The sequence below is a fragment of the Erithacus rubecula genome, assembly GCF_903797595.1.
Source record: "Erithacus rubecula genome assembly, contig: scaffold_96_arrow_ctg1, whole genome shotgun sequence".
Classification (NCBI taxonomy): Eukaryota; Metazoa; Chordata; class Aves; order Passeriformes; family Muscicapidae; genus Erithacus; species Erithacus rubecula.
In genome coordinates, this window is record NW_027635362.1 from 404,767 (window position 1) to 418,785 (window position 14,019).

The 14,019-nt window shown below is 45.1% G+C and overlaps 2 protein-coding genes across 7 annotated transcripts in view; both read right to left on the reverse strand.

Moving 5' to 3' along the window:
• The window catches only part of CKMT2 (creatine kinase, mitochondrial 2), a 100,566-nt gene that overhangs the window by 36,375 nt on the left and 50,172 nt on the right, over window positions 1-14,019 (reverse strand). The window lies entirely within an intron of this gene.
• RASGRF2 (Ras protein specific guanine nucleotide releasing factor 2) overlaps window positions 1,016-14,019 on the reverse strand; it is a 115,855-nt gene continuing 102,851 nt past the window's right edge. For all 6 annotated transcript variants that reach the window (XM_079333332.1, XM_079333331.1, XM_079333330.1 and 3 more), the window contains exons 20-27: window positions 10,079-10,139; window positions 9,507-9,610; window positions 8,376-8,460; window positions 6,830-7,027; window positions 5,222-5,301; window positions 4,117-4,234; window positions 3,318-3,386; window positions 1,016-2,687 (exon numbers count right to left, since the gene is read on the reverse strand). In XM_079333332.1, the coding sequence (XP_079189458.1) occupies window positions 2,595-2,687; window positions 3,318-3,386; window positions 4,117-4,234; window positions 5,222-5,301; window positions 6,830-7,027; window positions 8,376-8,460; window positions 9,507-9,610; window positions 10,079-10,139 (808 nt within the window). In that variant the 3' untranslated portion in view covers window positions 1,016-2,594. The remainder of the gene's footprint in view (window positions 2,688-3,317; window positions 3,387-4,116; window positions 4,235-5,221; window positions 5,302-6,829; window positions 7,028-8,375; window positions 8,461-9,506; window positions 9,611-10,078; window positions 10,140-14,019) is intronic.

The window sequence follows — 14,019 nt, forward strand, 5'->3', positions numbered from 1 at the left end:
CCCCGGAGCAGCGGAGGCGAGGCTGTGCGCTGGGGATGCCGCAGCCAGCCCGGTGCTGAACAGCTGCTCCAGCTGTGCCCGCGCGGCCTCTCTCCTTGCTGTGCTTTCACCAAAGCATTTGTATCCCCAAGCAAAAACATCAGCGCCAGCCATCAGCAAGTCGAACACGACCGCGGCCATAGTGATTTTTAAACAATTTCGCTGCTGCTACGAACACAGATCAAGCATCCAGCTCTCCCGATTCCGACCCAGACTGGCCACGGGGGCAGGAGGCAACCTTTGGCATAGGAGCAGGATGTGCTTTCCCAGAGGGGTGATGGCTCTGGCAAAGCCCAGCCCTGCCCCGTGCCCTGCCCTGGCCACACAGCACAGCACACACAACAATGTGACAGGAGCACGCTGCACCCTGTAACCCTAACAACGACGAGGAGATTTGGTAAAACGGGGTACAGGCAGATAAAGCAGCACTTCATAGCGTACAACAGAGATGCCCATCCACACTGACAGCTGTTACACGTTTTGTTAACAGAGAAACAATAAAGCCAACATCAGAAATCACTTTTTGGACCACGTTTTCCCTGTTGCTCCATCACTTCAAAGTGAAACTACTGCTTTTGTACAGAAAATACACAGTCAGTTGGTTTTTGTGGTCCAAATAAACCATGCTCTTTTTTTTTTTTTTCTCCTCATATCATGCATTGGGATGCAATCAGCTTCTTGTCAATCATTAGTCAAAAGAAACAAACACTTTTTTTTTTTTTTTTACAATACAAAGCTTCTATAAGTAACGTTTCTACAGCAATCATTAGCCAGAGCTATTTAAAGTGTTCCTAGCATTTCCATCTCTCCTGCAGTCTGCTTGTCTAGTGGAGGAATTTTCCAGTATGAGTGACACCTCCCCATGCAGTTATTTACAAGGAGATGGTCCTTGTGGAGAAGGACCTTAATGAAATTTACAGTTGCTAAGGTACATTTGTAGATGCTGGCAGTCACACTCAGACAGAACAACTGGAACTCATTGTGCAGCTCTGGGCTGGGCCAGCAGTGTAATTAAAGTGCAAATAAAGACAAAAACCACAAGCCAGGCAGGTCCATTTTTCATGGCCAGCGTTAAGAAGCATCATGACTGTGTAAGATATGTCAGATCAAATAGGCCTAAGTCACAATCTATGCTAAACATCTGTCTCCCTGAGAGGATTTAAGGGAGGTATACGGTGATATAGCCCTATTTCTTCAACTGGCTGAGTATCATTGGAAAAGGACACTTTTCCAGCCAATTTTTGTTTTCAACAGTGCTAACACCTGTGTTTTATACTATGATGCTCTTCACAGCATTTGAGCTCACTTCCCATGCAGCTACAACAGGCCACTCTGGATGAGGAAAATACAAGAAGTACCAACTACTGTAGAAATTACATCTATCTATCTGGTACATCACAAAAGCAGAGGCTCTGGAAACATTTACGAATAGCACGTTTTCTCTAACATATACGCAAGTGATAGTTACCAGCTCTGATAAAAATACATACTTTGTGTTTGCTGGCATTTGGTGTTTGCCACTGACAAGTTCAATTTTACAGCTAAGTCAGTGCCAAATGCCTGACCCACAAAAAAAAAAAAAACAGAAAACCAAACAACCAGACATTTTTCAAAATACCAATTCCATGTAAAACAAAACTGTCACTCCAGCTCTGAGTGCTCACTGCTGATCACCACCTGCTGCCAGACAGACATGTATTTCCCTCCACAGTGTGTCAGAAAGTGCTCTGTAGCCTGACTTGACAGAGAAGCTGCAGGAGGTGCAGGAAAATAAAGTGCCTCTTGCAGGGCTGTGTGCAACGTCAGTCTCCATCCCCTGCACCACTCCTCTGGGTCCTCACCTTCCCAGCTGGCAACTATTTACAACTATTCCACCAGTCCTTGTGCTCTCCATGCTGCAAATACTCTCACTGATGAAAAAGATATTTACAAATAATTTCTACAGATACAATCAGTCACCTTAGAGAAGGCTGATGAGACATTTAAAGCCAAAAATGTTTTACAAAGAGTTGCATTAAATGTACAGCAGGTGTTTCTAACAACTGCAGATCTGAAGCTACTAGATGCTGCCTTAATACCACTCCAAAGTAGCAGATGAGTGCTAAAATCCTGTTTTTTCCATGAAATTGACACAATGAGAACACCACAGCCACTACGCCTCAGTGAATACACAGTTAGCCATCAACTCAGCCACCTCACTTTGCTTTTCCACCCTAATACACCTGAGTATATTACCACCATTTAAATCTGTACCCTTGAATTGCCACGTGAGATGGCTGCCATGAGTGCCTGTTCACAGGAAAGTCTCCTGCTTTCCACGAAATCATGATCCCTAATGCCAAACATGATCTTTGCAAAGCAGAAATCGCTGAAGCCGGGTAGGAAGGGTCTGTCTTCCACCTCCAACACTGGTTAGTGTTGCCTGAGAGGGAAAGGCAGCGAGACCCTGTGTCTCCTGCTGCAAGAGAGAGCTGTGGCTCTCCGAGGGGTTCTGTTGCAGGGCTGAGCGTGGTGGTGAGAGGTGCCAGGGCTGCTGCTGGCCGGGCAGGCGGCGCTCAGGCCGGCAGCCGCGGCTCGATCTTCAGCGACAGCTCGTACAGGGTGTCCTCGTCCATGATGAGGCTCTTGTCCAGCAGGTACTGAGTCACCTGGCGTGGGGAAACACAGAGGGACAGCATTACAACTGACACAGAAACCTCCCGGCTTGCTTTGCCTTTCAGCACATTTTGAGATTGCCTCGTGTTGTTTTCTTGAAAAACCCAACGGCTGCGGGCATGAAGATGCACCTGCAGCACTCTGAAATTAATTAGGATTAATTCCTCTTAGGGAGGGGCAAATCCTTTGCCAGGTTACCTCAGCCCAACAGTCTGAGCTGAGCCTTCTCTGAAGGCACTGACCAGCTTTGGTCATGGCTGCATCACTCTGAGAAGGATGAAGGGAGAAAGAATTGCAGGATGCCTCAGCAGGGGCTTGGGGCATCTCCTGACCCTCATCCCAGGATCTCAGGGCAGTGATAACACATCTCTCTCTGCATCCCTCACACCCTCGAAGGCTGCAATCCCCAGAGACCTTCCAAAGGAGCAAAAAACTTATTTATTTACAGGGCATCAGAGAGTCCCTGCAGGGTGAGGGTCTGGCTGCCCCAAGGACCCGTCCATGTGTCTGCCTGCCCTCTCCTCCAGGGGTGGGAGCAGCAGACACCCACTGCAGCTGCCAGTGAGCTGCACCCCACAGGACCTGCTGGCCCAGCCTGATGTCAGTGGCAGGCAGGAGCTTACCTTCTGCTGGTGCTCAATGCGGTAGGAGGTCTGCTGGAACTGGCGAATTTCCCTGATGATGTGTGAGATCTTTCAAAAGAAAACACAGATATAAGTGCAACCACAGTTTGGCTTCAGCTAAGCCACACAAAGCAAGCATTCTGCACCAAATTATTCCATTTAACTTGGGAGGAGGGGAGGGGAAGGCTCCTCTCCCAATAGCTCCCCAGGAATTCACCTTCCCAAATCAAACATTTATTCCTCATCCAGCCCTGAGTGAAATTTTTCTCTGCCCATAATGAAACCTCCCTGCTCCCTGCCTCGAGTCACTGCTGAAGAGTGAAGCCCTAAGATGGGCATTAAGCTGAGATTAGAGGAGAAATTTCCATGGCTCCCTCGGAGGAGCTGTTACAAAGAGCATTACATGGCAGTGGGAGCGGCAGCAACTTTAAAGTGCTTTTCAGACAGAGCAGAGCACACTTGGAAAAGAGCTTTGTGATTACTGCTTCCTGGTGAATCACTGCATTCCTGTAATTCTGGCTATGTCAAAAAGCTTTCTCTTGCTCCTTCACCAGCTCCAGGCAGCAGCTTTTGCTGTCCCTTCTGAGCAAGTAAACTGGGGACAAATTCAGGCTGTGAAAATGCCCAGCCTGCCAGAAGGTGGTGATAGAAGACTGGGTCGAGGAATTGCTCCCCAGTTGCTGCCTCTCTCACACAGCACCTTCTCCAAAGGTAAATCCAGAGGAGTCACAGTGAAATCAATAATTAACTCACACAATTAAACACCTGCTGGCGAAGCATGTAGGAAACTGAAAATTACCATTCTCATTTTGGAAAAATTGACAAGGCCTTCCTCAGTAAAGTTGGGTGTTCCTTCCTCAATGAATGCCAGGTCTGTCAGGTACATCCCAAGGTAGGGAACAGCAGGTGGGTTACAGCTGTAAACCAACAAATCAGCTTATTTGCCTGCAGCTACATTTGCAAATGCATTTTTTTTTTCTAATTTGTACAAACTCTCTATTACTTTGCCCATTTGTAATCAACGGGTTCCATTCCTTTCCAGGACATCTCCTCTGCCTTTGCTTGAGTTGTGTTTCCTCTGCCTGTGATAAATTGAATGCATTCTGCCCAATATCTAATATTAATGCCATTTTTAAAATATACCATTAATTATTTGGCTGTTCAGTTCTCAGCTTCTCTCAAGATCACTTGAGGTAGTTGTGCTACTCAATTCTGAAAAGCCTGCTTCCAATTACAAAACTCACAAAAACTCAGGTTTTTTGTGCAGCTGGAATCAATACATAAATTGTAGAACACTTCACATGGAGTATCTTGCATACTAAAATTACAGAATGTCAAACACAATCTGGCAAATCAATTAAAGAAAACAATGTTCAAGGACTACTGCACAAAAGAAGCAGGCTGTTTTCCAGCAGGCTGGGAGGCCACAGGAGAAGAAATATCCCTGTGCTTTTGTCCTCTCATAATTTATTTTCAGAAACAGAATTTCTTGTCATATAATGGGTCTGTGACCTGACACAGGCTTAGTCCCAAAGCCCTGAAATTCTTAACTAGAACAATCCTGGTTTTCATAAACACTTTAATTTATAAAGCTGGCTCTACACTTATTGAAAAAGTTTATCAGTGTAAGTGAAACCCCAACAGGGAATGTTCACACAGAAAAATAGTTTAATTTGTTTCAGTAATTCTCTGGAGTTACTATGTTTACCCATCAGGGGTATTCAATCACAGCATATTCAGCAAAACAATAATGCCAAATAGAATCAACCTAGAATTTAAAAGGTTATTAGGCAAAAAAAAAAAAAAAAATTAATTATTAAAGCTTAATCAAAGCCAATCAATCTTTACCATGAACTACCCACTGTTTATAACAAAACACAGTTGTATACTGTAGGGAGGCATACTTTTTGAGCATTTCTCTCAGGTTTTTAAATCTTCCTTCAGATGACACAGTCTTCTGAAGCTTGTCCATGAGTGCTTTTGTCTAGGAAGAAAATGCATTACAAATGTCATTGCTGGTGCACGTAAATGACTGGAATTAGATTCTAACAAAGGTGTAATTCACTTATCATCCCCACCCCATTTTCAAGAGTAGTACAACAGGCATTAGGAATTCAGCTTTACTGCAGTTCCTCCTGTCTTTCTGAAAATGGAGATTAGGCAGCATTAAAGTTTCCCCATGAGTGATACACAGAACCTGTATTTATGCTAATATTATTACCCTGCAGATGGAGGAAAACCCACACATTTATTGCATTAATGGTCTGGAATTCAGCTTTTTGTGCACACAAGAATTGAACAGATCCTGTGTGCTGCTGAGGATCCTCAGCTGCATGTACTGAAGTTGGTGGCAGCCAGGGGTGGTCGCTGCTGTGGAGCTTGCACTGAGCTGATTCTGCCTCCAAGTTCCACAGAAAAGATGAGTATGTTAATGAGAATATATCCATGTCTTACACAAATCACTGTCAGTGGGCACCCTGGCTCCTTCTTAAGTGAAAATTTGATTTTCAGCCTATTCATGCTACTAACTTGAGACTTGAGTGTAGAGAATGCTGAGAAATTCATCAAATTTGAAACTGAATTTCCAATTAAGAGAGAGTTTGCCTTTTACTTTCTTTTACATAGCAGGCTGATAAAAAACCCAGATTGCATTCCCAATAGGCACCAGAGGACTGTGCCACAACATCAATCTGCTATGGGTTTTGTTCCTTCTTTTTTAATTGAAAAGTTTAAAAATCAAACAAATTCTATCTATAAAACTTTTTAGAGGTAAACCCACTTACAACAGTTTGTACTTAAAGAATTTTTAACAGACTTTTTAAATAGAAGAGCATAGCACCAGATGTGAAGCAGCTCAGAAAAAGCTGACTGGAGAAGGTGGTACAGCCAGAATGTATATTTTAATTGTATTTCTCTGAACCACTTAGAACACAGAACACAAAAGACTGGATTATCTTCATCCTGACAGGCCTGCTCTTCATGTGTGTGTCTTGTTTTGTGGCTGGCAGTCATTCTCACAGGTTTTGCTGACATTCTCAGCAGCCAGGCAAAGGTTTAAGAGAGGTGTTCACTGCACCTAAACTTGATAAAGAAGACTTTACATCAAGTCAATTTCTGAGTAGAAAAGCTCAGAAATTTGAGAGGTTCTGATCTTCCTAAAGGCTTTCTGCACACGCAGGTCCTATTTTAGGCACCTGACCAGACTTTAACTACAGCTTGTAACCGCCCAGATGTGTCTATCAGAAAATACCTAAATTTAGTTTACTTGAACATGTCAGCAATTCAGACCAAATAATCTTTGGCACTCACCAATTTTGTTGAAGACATTTTGTACCCACACAATAAAAAAATTACATACAAAAGTCCTGGAGATGAAATGCCAGTCCCAGCAGGTGGAAAAGCAGAAATATTCACAGGAGCAGGGTAATGTCCCAACCCCGGGCACGGCGAGTGAGGGAATTGAGAACGTGCCGCGGCCACTCTGCAAGGACACAAACCCGTGTCTCTCTCACCTGTTTGGACACTTTTGCCCAGGTTTTCTTGAGCCTGTAGATGGCACTCCTGTTGAGGGCCGAGGTGATCTCCAGCACGCCGTTGTAGTTGTGCAGGCAGCGGCAGATGTCGGCCACGGCCACCCACTTCTCGATGGCGCTGGCCCGCGAGGGCGCGTCGGCGTAGCTCATGATCTGGGAGGCCACCAGGTTGCTCATCTGGCCATGCAGAAGTTGCAGCATATGTTTATTTTGTTTTATCCTATTCAGTTTATTGTTACAATGGTTTGTTCCTATGTAACCCTTTGTTTTCCCTGGTTGGTTTGTCCCCAAGTTGTATCTGCCCCTGAAACTGCCCTGTTTGGCATTCCCTGCCCCTTGTCCATCACTGTAACCCTGCCCCTTGTTCTGGAACCTTCCCTTTTCATCACTGTAACCCTGACCCTTGTTCCAGAGCCTTCCCTGTCCATCATTGTAACCCTGCCCCTTGTTCCAGTCCCTTCCCTGTCCATCACTGTAACCCTGCCCCTTGTTCTGGAACCTTCCCTGTCCATCACTATAACCCTGCCCCTTGTTCCAGTCCCTTCCCTGTCAGTCCCACCCTGGGCCAATCCCCAGTTGTTCCACCCCTTTGGAAATCCCCTATTACTCGAGGCCCCATTGGCCCATGTCATCCTTTCTCCTCCCCCTGCTTCCCTCATTGTTTGTAACCCTGTAGGACCCTGCCCTCCACTCCTCCCCTAAGGATCCCTTATTGGTTAATTGTTTGTACCTACCCCGATTTGCCCCTGTATTTAATCCTGGGCACAGCAGCACTCAGGGCTCTTTGCCCCAAACCCTCCAACCCTAATAATCCTTTAGAACACCAGAGGCAGTGAGCCTCCCCACCTCCTTTACCCAATCCTTGATGTGCGCCACTGAAGAGCCACTATCTGTAAAAGTTCTGCCTCCAGGAAATCTCACCTGGGGCAGTTCCCCAGAGCTGGTATGGAGCCAGTGTATTCCAAAGAGCTAGCCTGGGCTCCAGCAGCCCATGTCAGAGAGAGACAGGGACTCGGGGAATTGAAGCACAGCCCCTTCCAACGTGTCATGAACTGATGGACAAGGCAGAAGAGCCCCCAGCTAGGCATGACAGAAGCGACAGCTCTTGCTGAACCCCAGGGAAAGGACACTGGGAGCAGACCTAAGGCAGCTGGAGGGGATGGCAACAGGGAAAAAGGGCTGGGGAAGGTCTGCAAGTCATCAGTGATGAACCTGATTGGGAAGCCTCCCAGTAAAACTCAAGCAAAATGACGAAGGATCTCTCATTTAGGAATACAAAGGCATTAAAAAGAGTTGGTGTTACATTTCTCTGCAGAAATTGCAGTTTCTTCAGTGGGCTGAAACACACTGTGCTACAGTTTAAAATGTTCTGCTCTCCTAAACTGCCACTGAAATGCTGAGTACCAATTATTGGAAATGAGAATCTTCATCTGCTTTGATTTAGATGGTTAATCACAAAGAGGCTGCAGCATTCAGGCAGTCCATGGGGTTCCTAGAAAGCAAATCTGTATTTGAGAGTACTTACATCATTAAAATGTTGACTAGTTTTCATAATATAGGGTGTTCTCTCATTTTTATCCACTTTCATCCAGCCCTGCCCAAGGAACTCTCTAGACATTGATGGGAGAGAAAAAAGAAAACAAAATCTTCATAAACACAGTACGGAGTCTGTCTGTAACCACAGCCTAAGCAGATTTCAAGGATACCTCAATTTGCTGGAAGCTAATCACACAGCTTTACACTAATTCCAGCATCTCACTATACCATTTTTAATGCTGTCTGAAATGGTAAATATTGTAAAGAAGATTTATTTTTCTCTTAAATCCATTCTTCCCTGTCACCCCATCCTAATTTCCAGCATGATGACCCTATTTACACCTAGTTATAATTTTTTGTGTGCAAACCCTTTTGTCAGGGCTGTGCTGGGGGTGTGGTGGCTGCCCCAGCCTGGTGGCCACTGTCCCCCCAAGGGACACTTGTGGCAGGACTGTCCTCCCCTCTCTGGCTCAGACAGCTGCTGCAGATATGGGACAGATAATCCAGGGCTGGAAGGCCCAGCAAGGGTCATCTCTGGCCCCAAAAGGACTCAGGTCCCTGCTGAGAATCAACAACTTAGTCTGGAGAGCCAATGTGGGAAGAGATAGAAGAAATACTCTTGACTGCTTTACAAGCCATAAATGACACAGCAGTTATCACAGAGGCAGAAGCCTCCTACACCCTGAAAGTGTTGGAAATCTCTCCCTGGGGTTTGGACACAGGTTCTGTGGTTACTTCTCTGGGTATTGAGGGAAAGGATCTGGATGTTTGCCCCAACGACTGGATGGTAAGATCCATTGAATCCAAAGTTATATTATTTCTTCCCTACCTGTAACATTAATAGGTACCTTTAACCTTCTGCAGTATATACCTCCTAGAAGTCTCTTTTTGTCTTTATTCCTGTGTAATATTAGTTTAAGTCTTATGTCTGTTAGTTTTGTGTCTATTAAGTAAATAATTCACTCTATAATAGACCGAAGCAGCCATTATTGAAGAACTTGTGAACCAGAGTGGGTTTTGGGGTGCTGACCACCTCCATAAAGCTCCTGCCTGCTGCAGAGGCCTGGGCAAAGGGCAGGGACTGATCTAAACCCCCCAGAAGAGTTCCTGCCCCACTCACTCGTAGGGGATGCTGCGGAACACGACGTGGTCCAGCAGGGTGATCTGCTCCGCCAGCTCCATGGCCGACAGCGTCTCGAAGCACTCGGGCTTGGGGCAGTCTGCCTGCAAAACCAAGAGCAACACTGAGGGGGCTCCCCGTGTGCCACAGGGCAGGGGCAGCTGCCTGGGAACCTTCTGACAGGGTTGGGATTAACTCCAGGGTGAGGAGACATGAGGGTTAATAGCAATCGCAGACAAACACAAACACGCGGCTGGAAACTCAAAAAGCAGGCACACACCAGCTCAGGAGTGTGCAGGAAGGTTAATTAAACTCTGCACTCACAATTTCATATATCTCAATATCTTCCCCTTTTTTTAAATCTTGAGATTTCACCCTAAAGTACTAAAGTTATAATGCTCCAAAACCTTACCATCTCTAAACTGAAATGGACATTCCTGGTATTTGTATCTGTCCAGAAATACTTTACAAGTTCCAGTTTTGTTGCACTTCATTGACCCAAACACAAAATATGTCTATATTATATGAGTATTTATGTAGGAGTATTTATCTTTATCTCAAGATGAACTTACCATCTGAATTATATCCTCTATTTTCAAATGGTTATCGTCTTGATCATCCTGAGAAAGGGTTCTGAAAAATGAAGTACCAGGACATTCTACATAAATAAAATTGACCATGGTTTTGATGAAACCTTATCAAAGATCAACAAAATGGTTTATCTAAAATAAATCTTAAGTCTGCAATTGAGGAGATAAAGGAAAAAAATCTGTAACCTAAAAAGAAATGTCTTGCTTTAAGTAAAAGTGTATAAACTGTTCTAACATCAGAGACATGTAAGGCAAAATATTTCCATGGAGGTTTAAGATCTCTCAGCTAATGAATCCTGGAAATTGTCCTGTTCAGTGTCCCACACTGAGCTCAGAATGTGGAAATGGACAGCACACTGCAGCTTTTACTTGTAGTAAGGACTTGATTTCCTTTCAGTAATAAAATTGTTAATGAATGTTTCCAATTCTGCTACAGAAAACCTGTGATTATTATGGTTATTTCAGAATAATGGATCAAAAATTAATTAGGCAAAAGTAAGTATTTAACAAATTCCATCTACCCTGATGTAGCATATTGGCACATAATTACAAGATCTTAAAAATAAATGCAGACACACATCGAGAGGATCTCACACACCTCCTTCCATTCATTTTCAGCCTTCCAAATCCACACAAAATCCACTTTTTCAAATTTTATTTTTTTCCTTAAGGGCTGGAAACACCTTGTGTGTGACGGGCAAGACATGTTTACCTCTCCAGGAGAACCCTAAGCCTCTTGCCCAGATAATAACAACAGTGGAGTGCAGCCTCAGTGCCTGTAAATAGCCTGGCAATCTGCCCTGCAGAGCTGCTTATTCTGTGCTGCTCCTCCTGCCCTGCAGGAAGGTGGTGTTCACCCTGTGACAGGAATGGCAATGAATGCCACACTGGCCCTCTGCCCCAGGCATTCTCATCAGTCTTGTCAAATCCACCACCTGAGTTACTGAAATACAACTTTGTGCTGCATCAGGTTCTTGCCTTTGATGCAGGAATTATTGTATTTGTTTGATATGAAACATGGGATTCTTAAAAGACTGAAAACACTTAACTTTCCCCTATCTGTGCCTCCTGACACTCTCTACCATGACATCTCATATTTAATGTAGACCCTCAATCCGTCATTCTAAACAGATGCTTTTTTCCTAGCACAGTGGTCTCATGAAAAAAAACCCAAACCAGCTCTCCTTTTATCCATAAACATTCTTCAGTGAAATCTGCAGAGAACAACCTTAGCCCTGTGGACTGGATAAAGGTATTTTTGCCAGCATCAATAGCAGGTCTGTGCTGTTGCCAGCCTTGGGACACCCCAGTTTCAGCAGAGGACTGGGACCCTCACTGGGCTGCCCAGCCCTGCTTGGCCAGTCCCAGTGCCCTCCCTGGACACTCCTGGGAGCTGGGGAGAAGCAGATCCTGATGGAAAGAGCCACAAGACACAGCAGAGGCACAGAGGGGCTCTCCTGAGCAGGGTCACCCTTAGGGAGACTGAACAGGGTGACTCCTCCAGGAAGGAAAAAAATTATAGAAGAAACATCTTTCTAATTCTTAGAATCACCAGTTAAGATTCTCTCTTTGTGTCTCTCTCTGTGTCTCACTATTCTTCTGACCAGTTCAAATATTAAAATAATTTTCCACTTGAAAACATTAGCATGTGTTTTATTTATCCTTTATTTGTGGTACATAAAGCATATTAAAAAATACTTAAAACCGAGTGCAAGTGAGCCTGAAATGTGTTGTTTGGTGAGATCATACAAGGCAGATAAATTGTTCATCCATCATATTTTGACATCTGCATATCCCTCGATTTCATTTATGTTTAGTCTGAAAAAAAATAAGGAGAAGCTGTTTCTTGAAGCAACCTGGTTTGCTCCAGGTAGGTTTATCTATCACAGTTGTTCACTGCTGTTTAGTCTGAATTGATACTTTCCTGCTTCTTTATCAATTAAATTTTATCTGGATTTCAGCAGTCAGTAAACCAGGCTGATGAAATCCCAAGCAAAATGTACACTGAGAAGTTTGCCTAGCTTTCAGAACAGATACTGAATTAAAAAAAGCTTTTTTACCCTGAAGAGAAACCCTGTCAGTCCACACAACAGAAACCCCATCATGCAAGAAATACCAGCTGCTTTGTTTGATGACTCAAGGCATGAGGCAGCTCAGCATCTCCCATCAACATTTCCCTTGTCATTCATATTCTAAGCAGAGCCTTTTCCAGAGATGACCCTGATGGAACACAAACCAACCTTTCCTCCTCCTCTGCTCTCTGCTAGCAAGGGGATGGATTTTCCAAGGATGTGCATGCATGCAAAGGCTGGGACAGTTTGTAAAAAGACATATTTTTACCCAATATCCTTCAGGGACATATAGAAAGCACCACTGTTAAACCTCAGAAAGCTTGAACTGTTTTTATGAATGTTTGAAATTGAATTTTTAACAAGAAATGCTTGTCCTAAGCCCATTCTGCATTTGTCAGACTAAAGAGTAGACTAGAGAAAGTGAGATGTGGGGAAGCCAGGGCCACAGTGACAGCTGACAGGCAACCCAGAATTCTGGTAATATACATGTTTTGGGTATAATGCCTGCAGCAAGGACCTCTGCAGAACAACAGAATTTTATGGCACTCACTTAGCAAGTGGGTGAGTGCCTATTTTTATGAAGGGCACACCAACTGGATTACTCCTTCTTCCCATTTTCAACCTGTGCCAGAGAAACCTTTTGAATGAAAGTTTCATCAAAACTTCCACTTTCAACAGATCTGTGCTTTCTTATGAAAAGCACGCTGTCAGAAATGTTCAAACAAATTGGTTTCAGTAAAACAACAGTGAGGAAAAGCCCTTCAGTCCCAGATGGCTCACATTTCCCCTCTGAGTATGCTGGATGACAGGTCTCAGCTCAGAAGGAAGCCAGGAAGATGACAAGTCTCTGAGGAGCAGGGCACAGGCTGAGCAGCTTTCCTCAGAGCCAGGAGAGGAACAGAATCCCTGGCAGCACCTCTGACAATCTGCTGGAGGACAGACCCTTTGGACACCCCAGGGGATTCACAGCAAGCCCTTGCCTGAGCTCTGTCCATGGGGAAAGAGCCAGGATGCCTAAATTCAGAGAGTTTTGGGGGAGAGGATCCCCTGCATGGCAGGGAGGCACTGTGGCAGTGTTGCATTCCCTGCCTGCACTTTGTTCTGTGGCTTTGGTGCTTGAGGTAAACACAGGGACACAGGACAGGGCTCTTTGGTCATGCAAACCCTTCCCAATGAACCTGTGGAAGGCTGAAGGAGCTCAGGACACAATGTTCTGCATTGCAGTGGCTGCAACCTGCCAGGACAGAGTCCCCAGTGTGGTGCAGAAGAGGGAGGGAGGCAGTGGCAGGATGTGGAGCCTCTTCAGGGAGGCTCAGAGGGGCTTTGGCCCAAAGCTGAGCAGCTGTGGGTCAGCAGGAGCATGTTCCTACAGCACACAGTGATCTCTGGGACAAGCACCAGGCAGAGCTCTCAATCTGCCAGGGCACCACGGGGCAGAGCAAACCCTTCACACCCTCCTCCTGCACAGCCAGCACTGCTGTTGGCAGGGGAAATGTGGGAAAAGCTCTGCTCCTCTGGCTCTGCAAACCTGTGGGTCCTCTGGGCTGGTGCAGTTGTGCTGTTGAGAGGACACAGCAGCTCAATGTCACCTCTCCTGGCTCTGTTCATTTCCTATCCTTCACAAAATCACTTCCAGATTTGTAAAAGGACGTTTTCAACCTGCCAGGAAAGCTGAACGCCCTGGCAGAAGCTACTCCCCCATTTGATATTCTGATTATTGCAAGGCTGAATTGTCAGAGAGCAGCTGGTTCTGTGTGGGAGCCCAGGGCTACCCCTGGCCTCCTTGGGGGTCCCAAAACCCCCTGGAAAGGGTCTCAAAGACTCTTGAGTGAGACCCTGGTGTCACAGGTG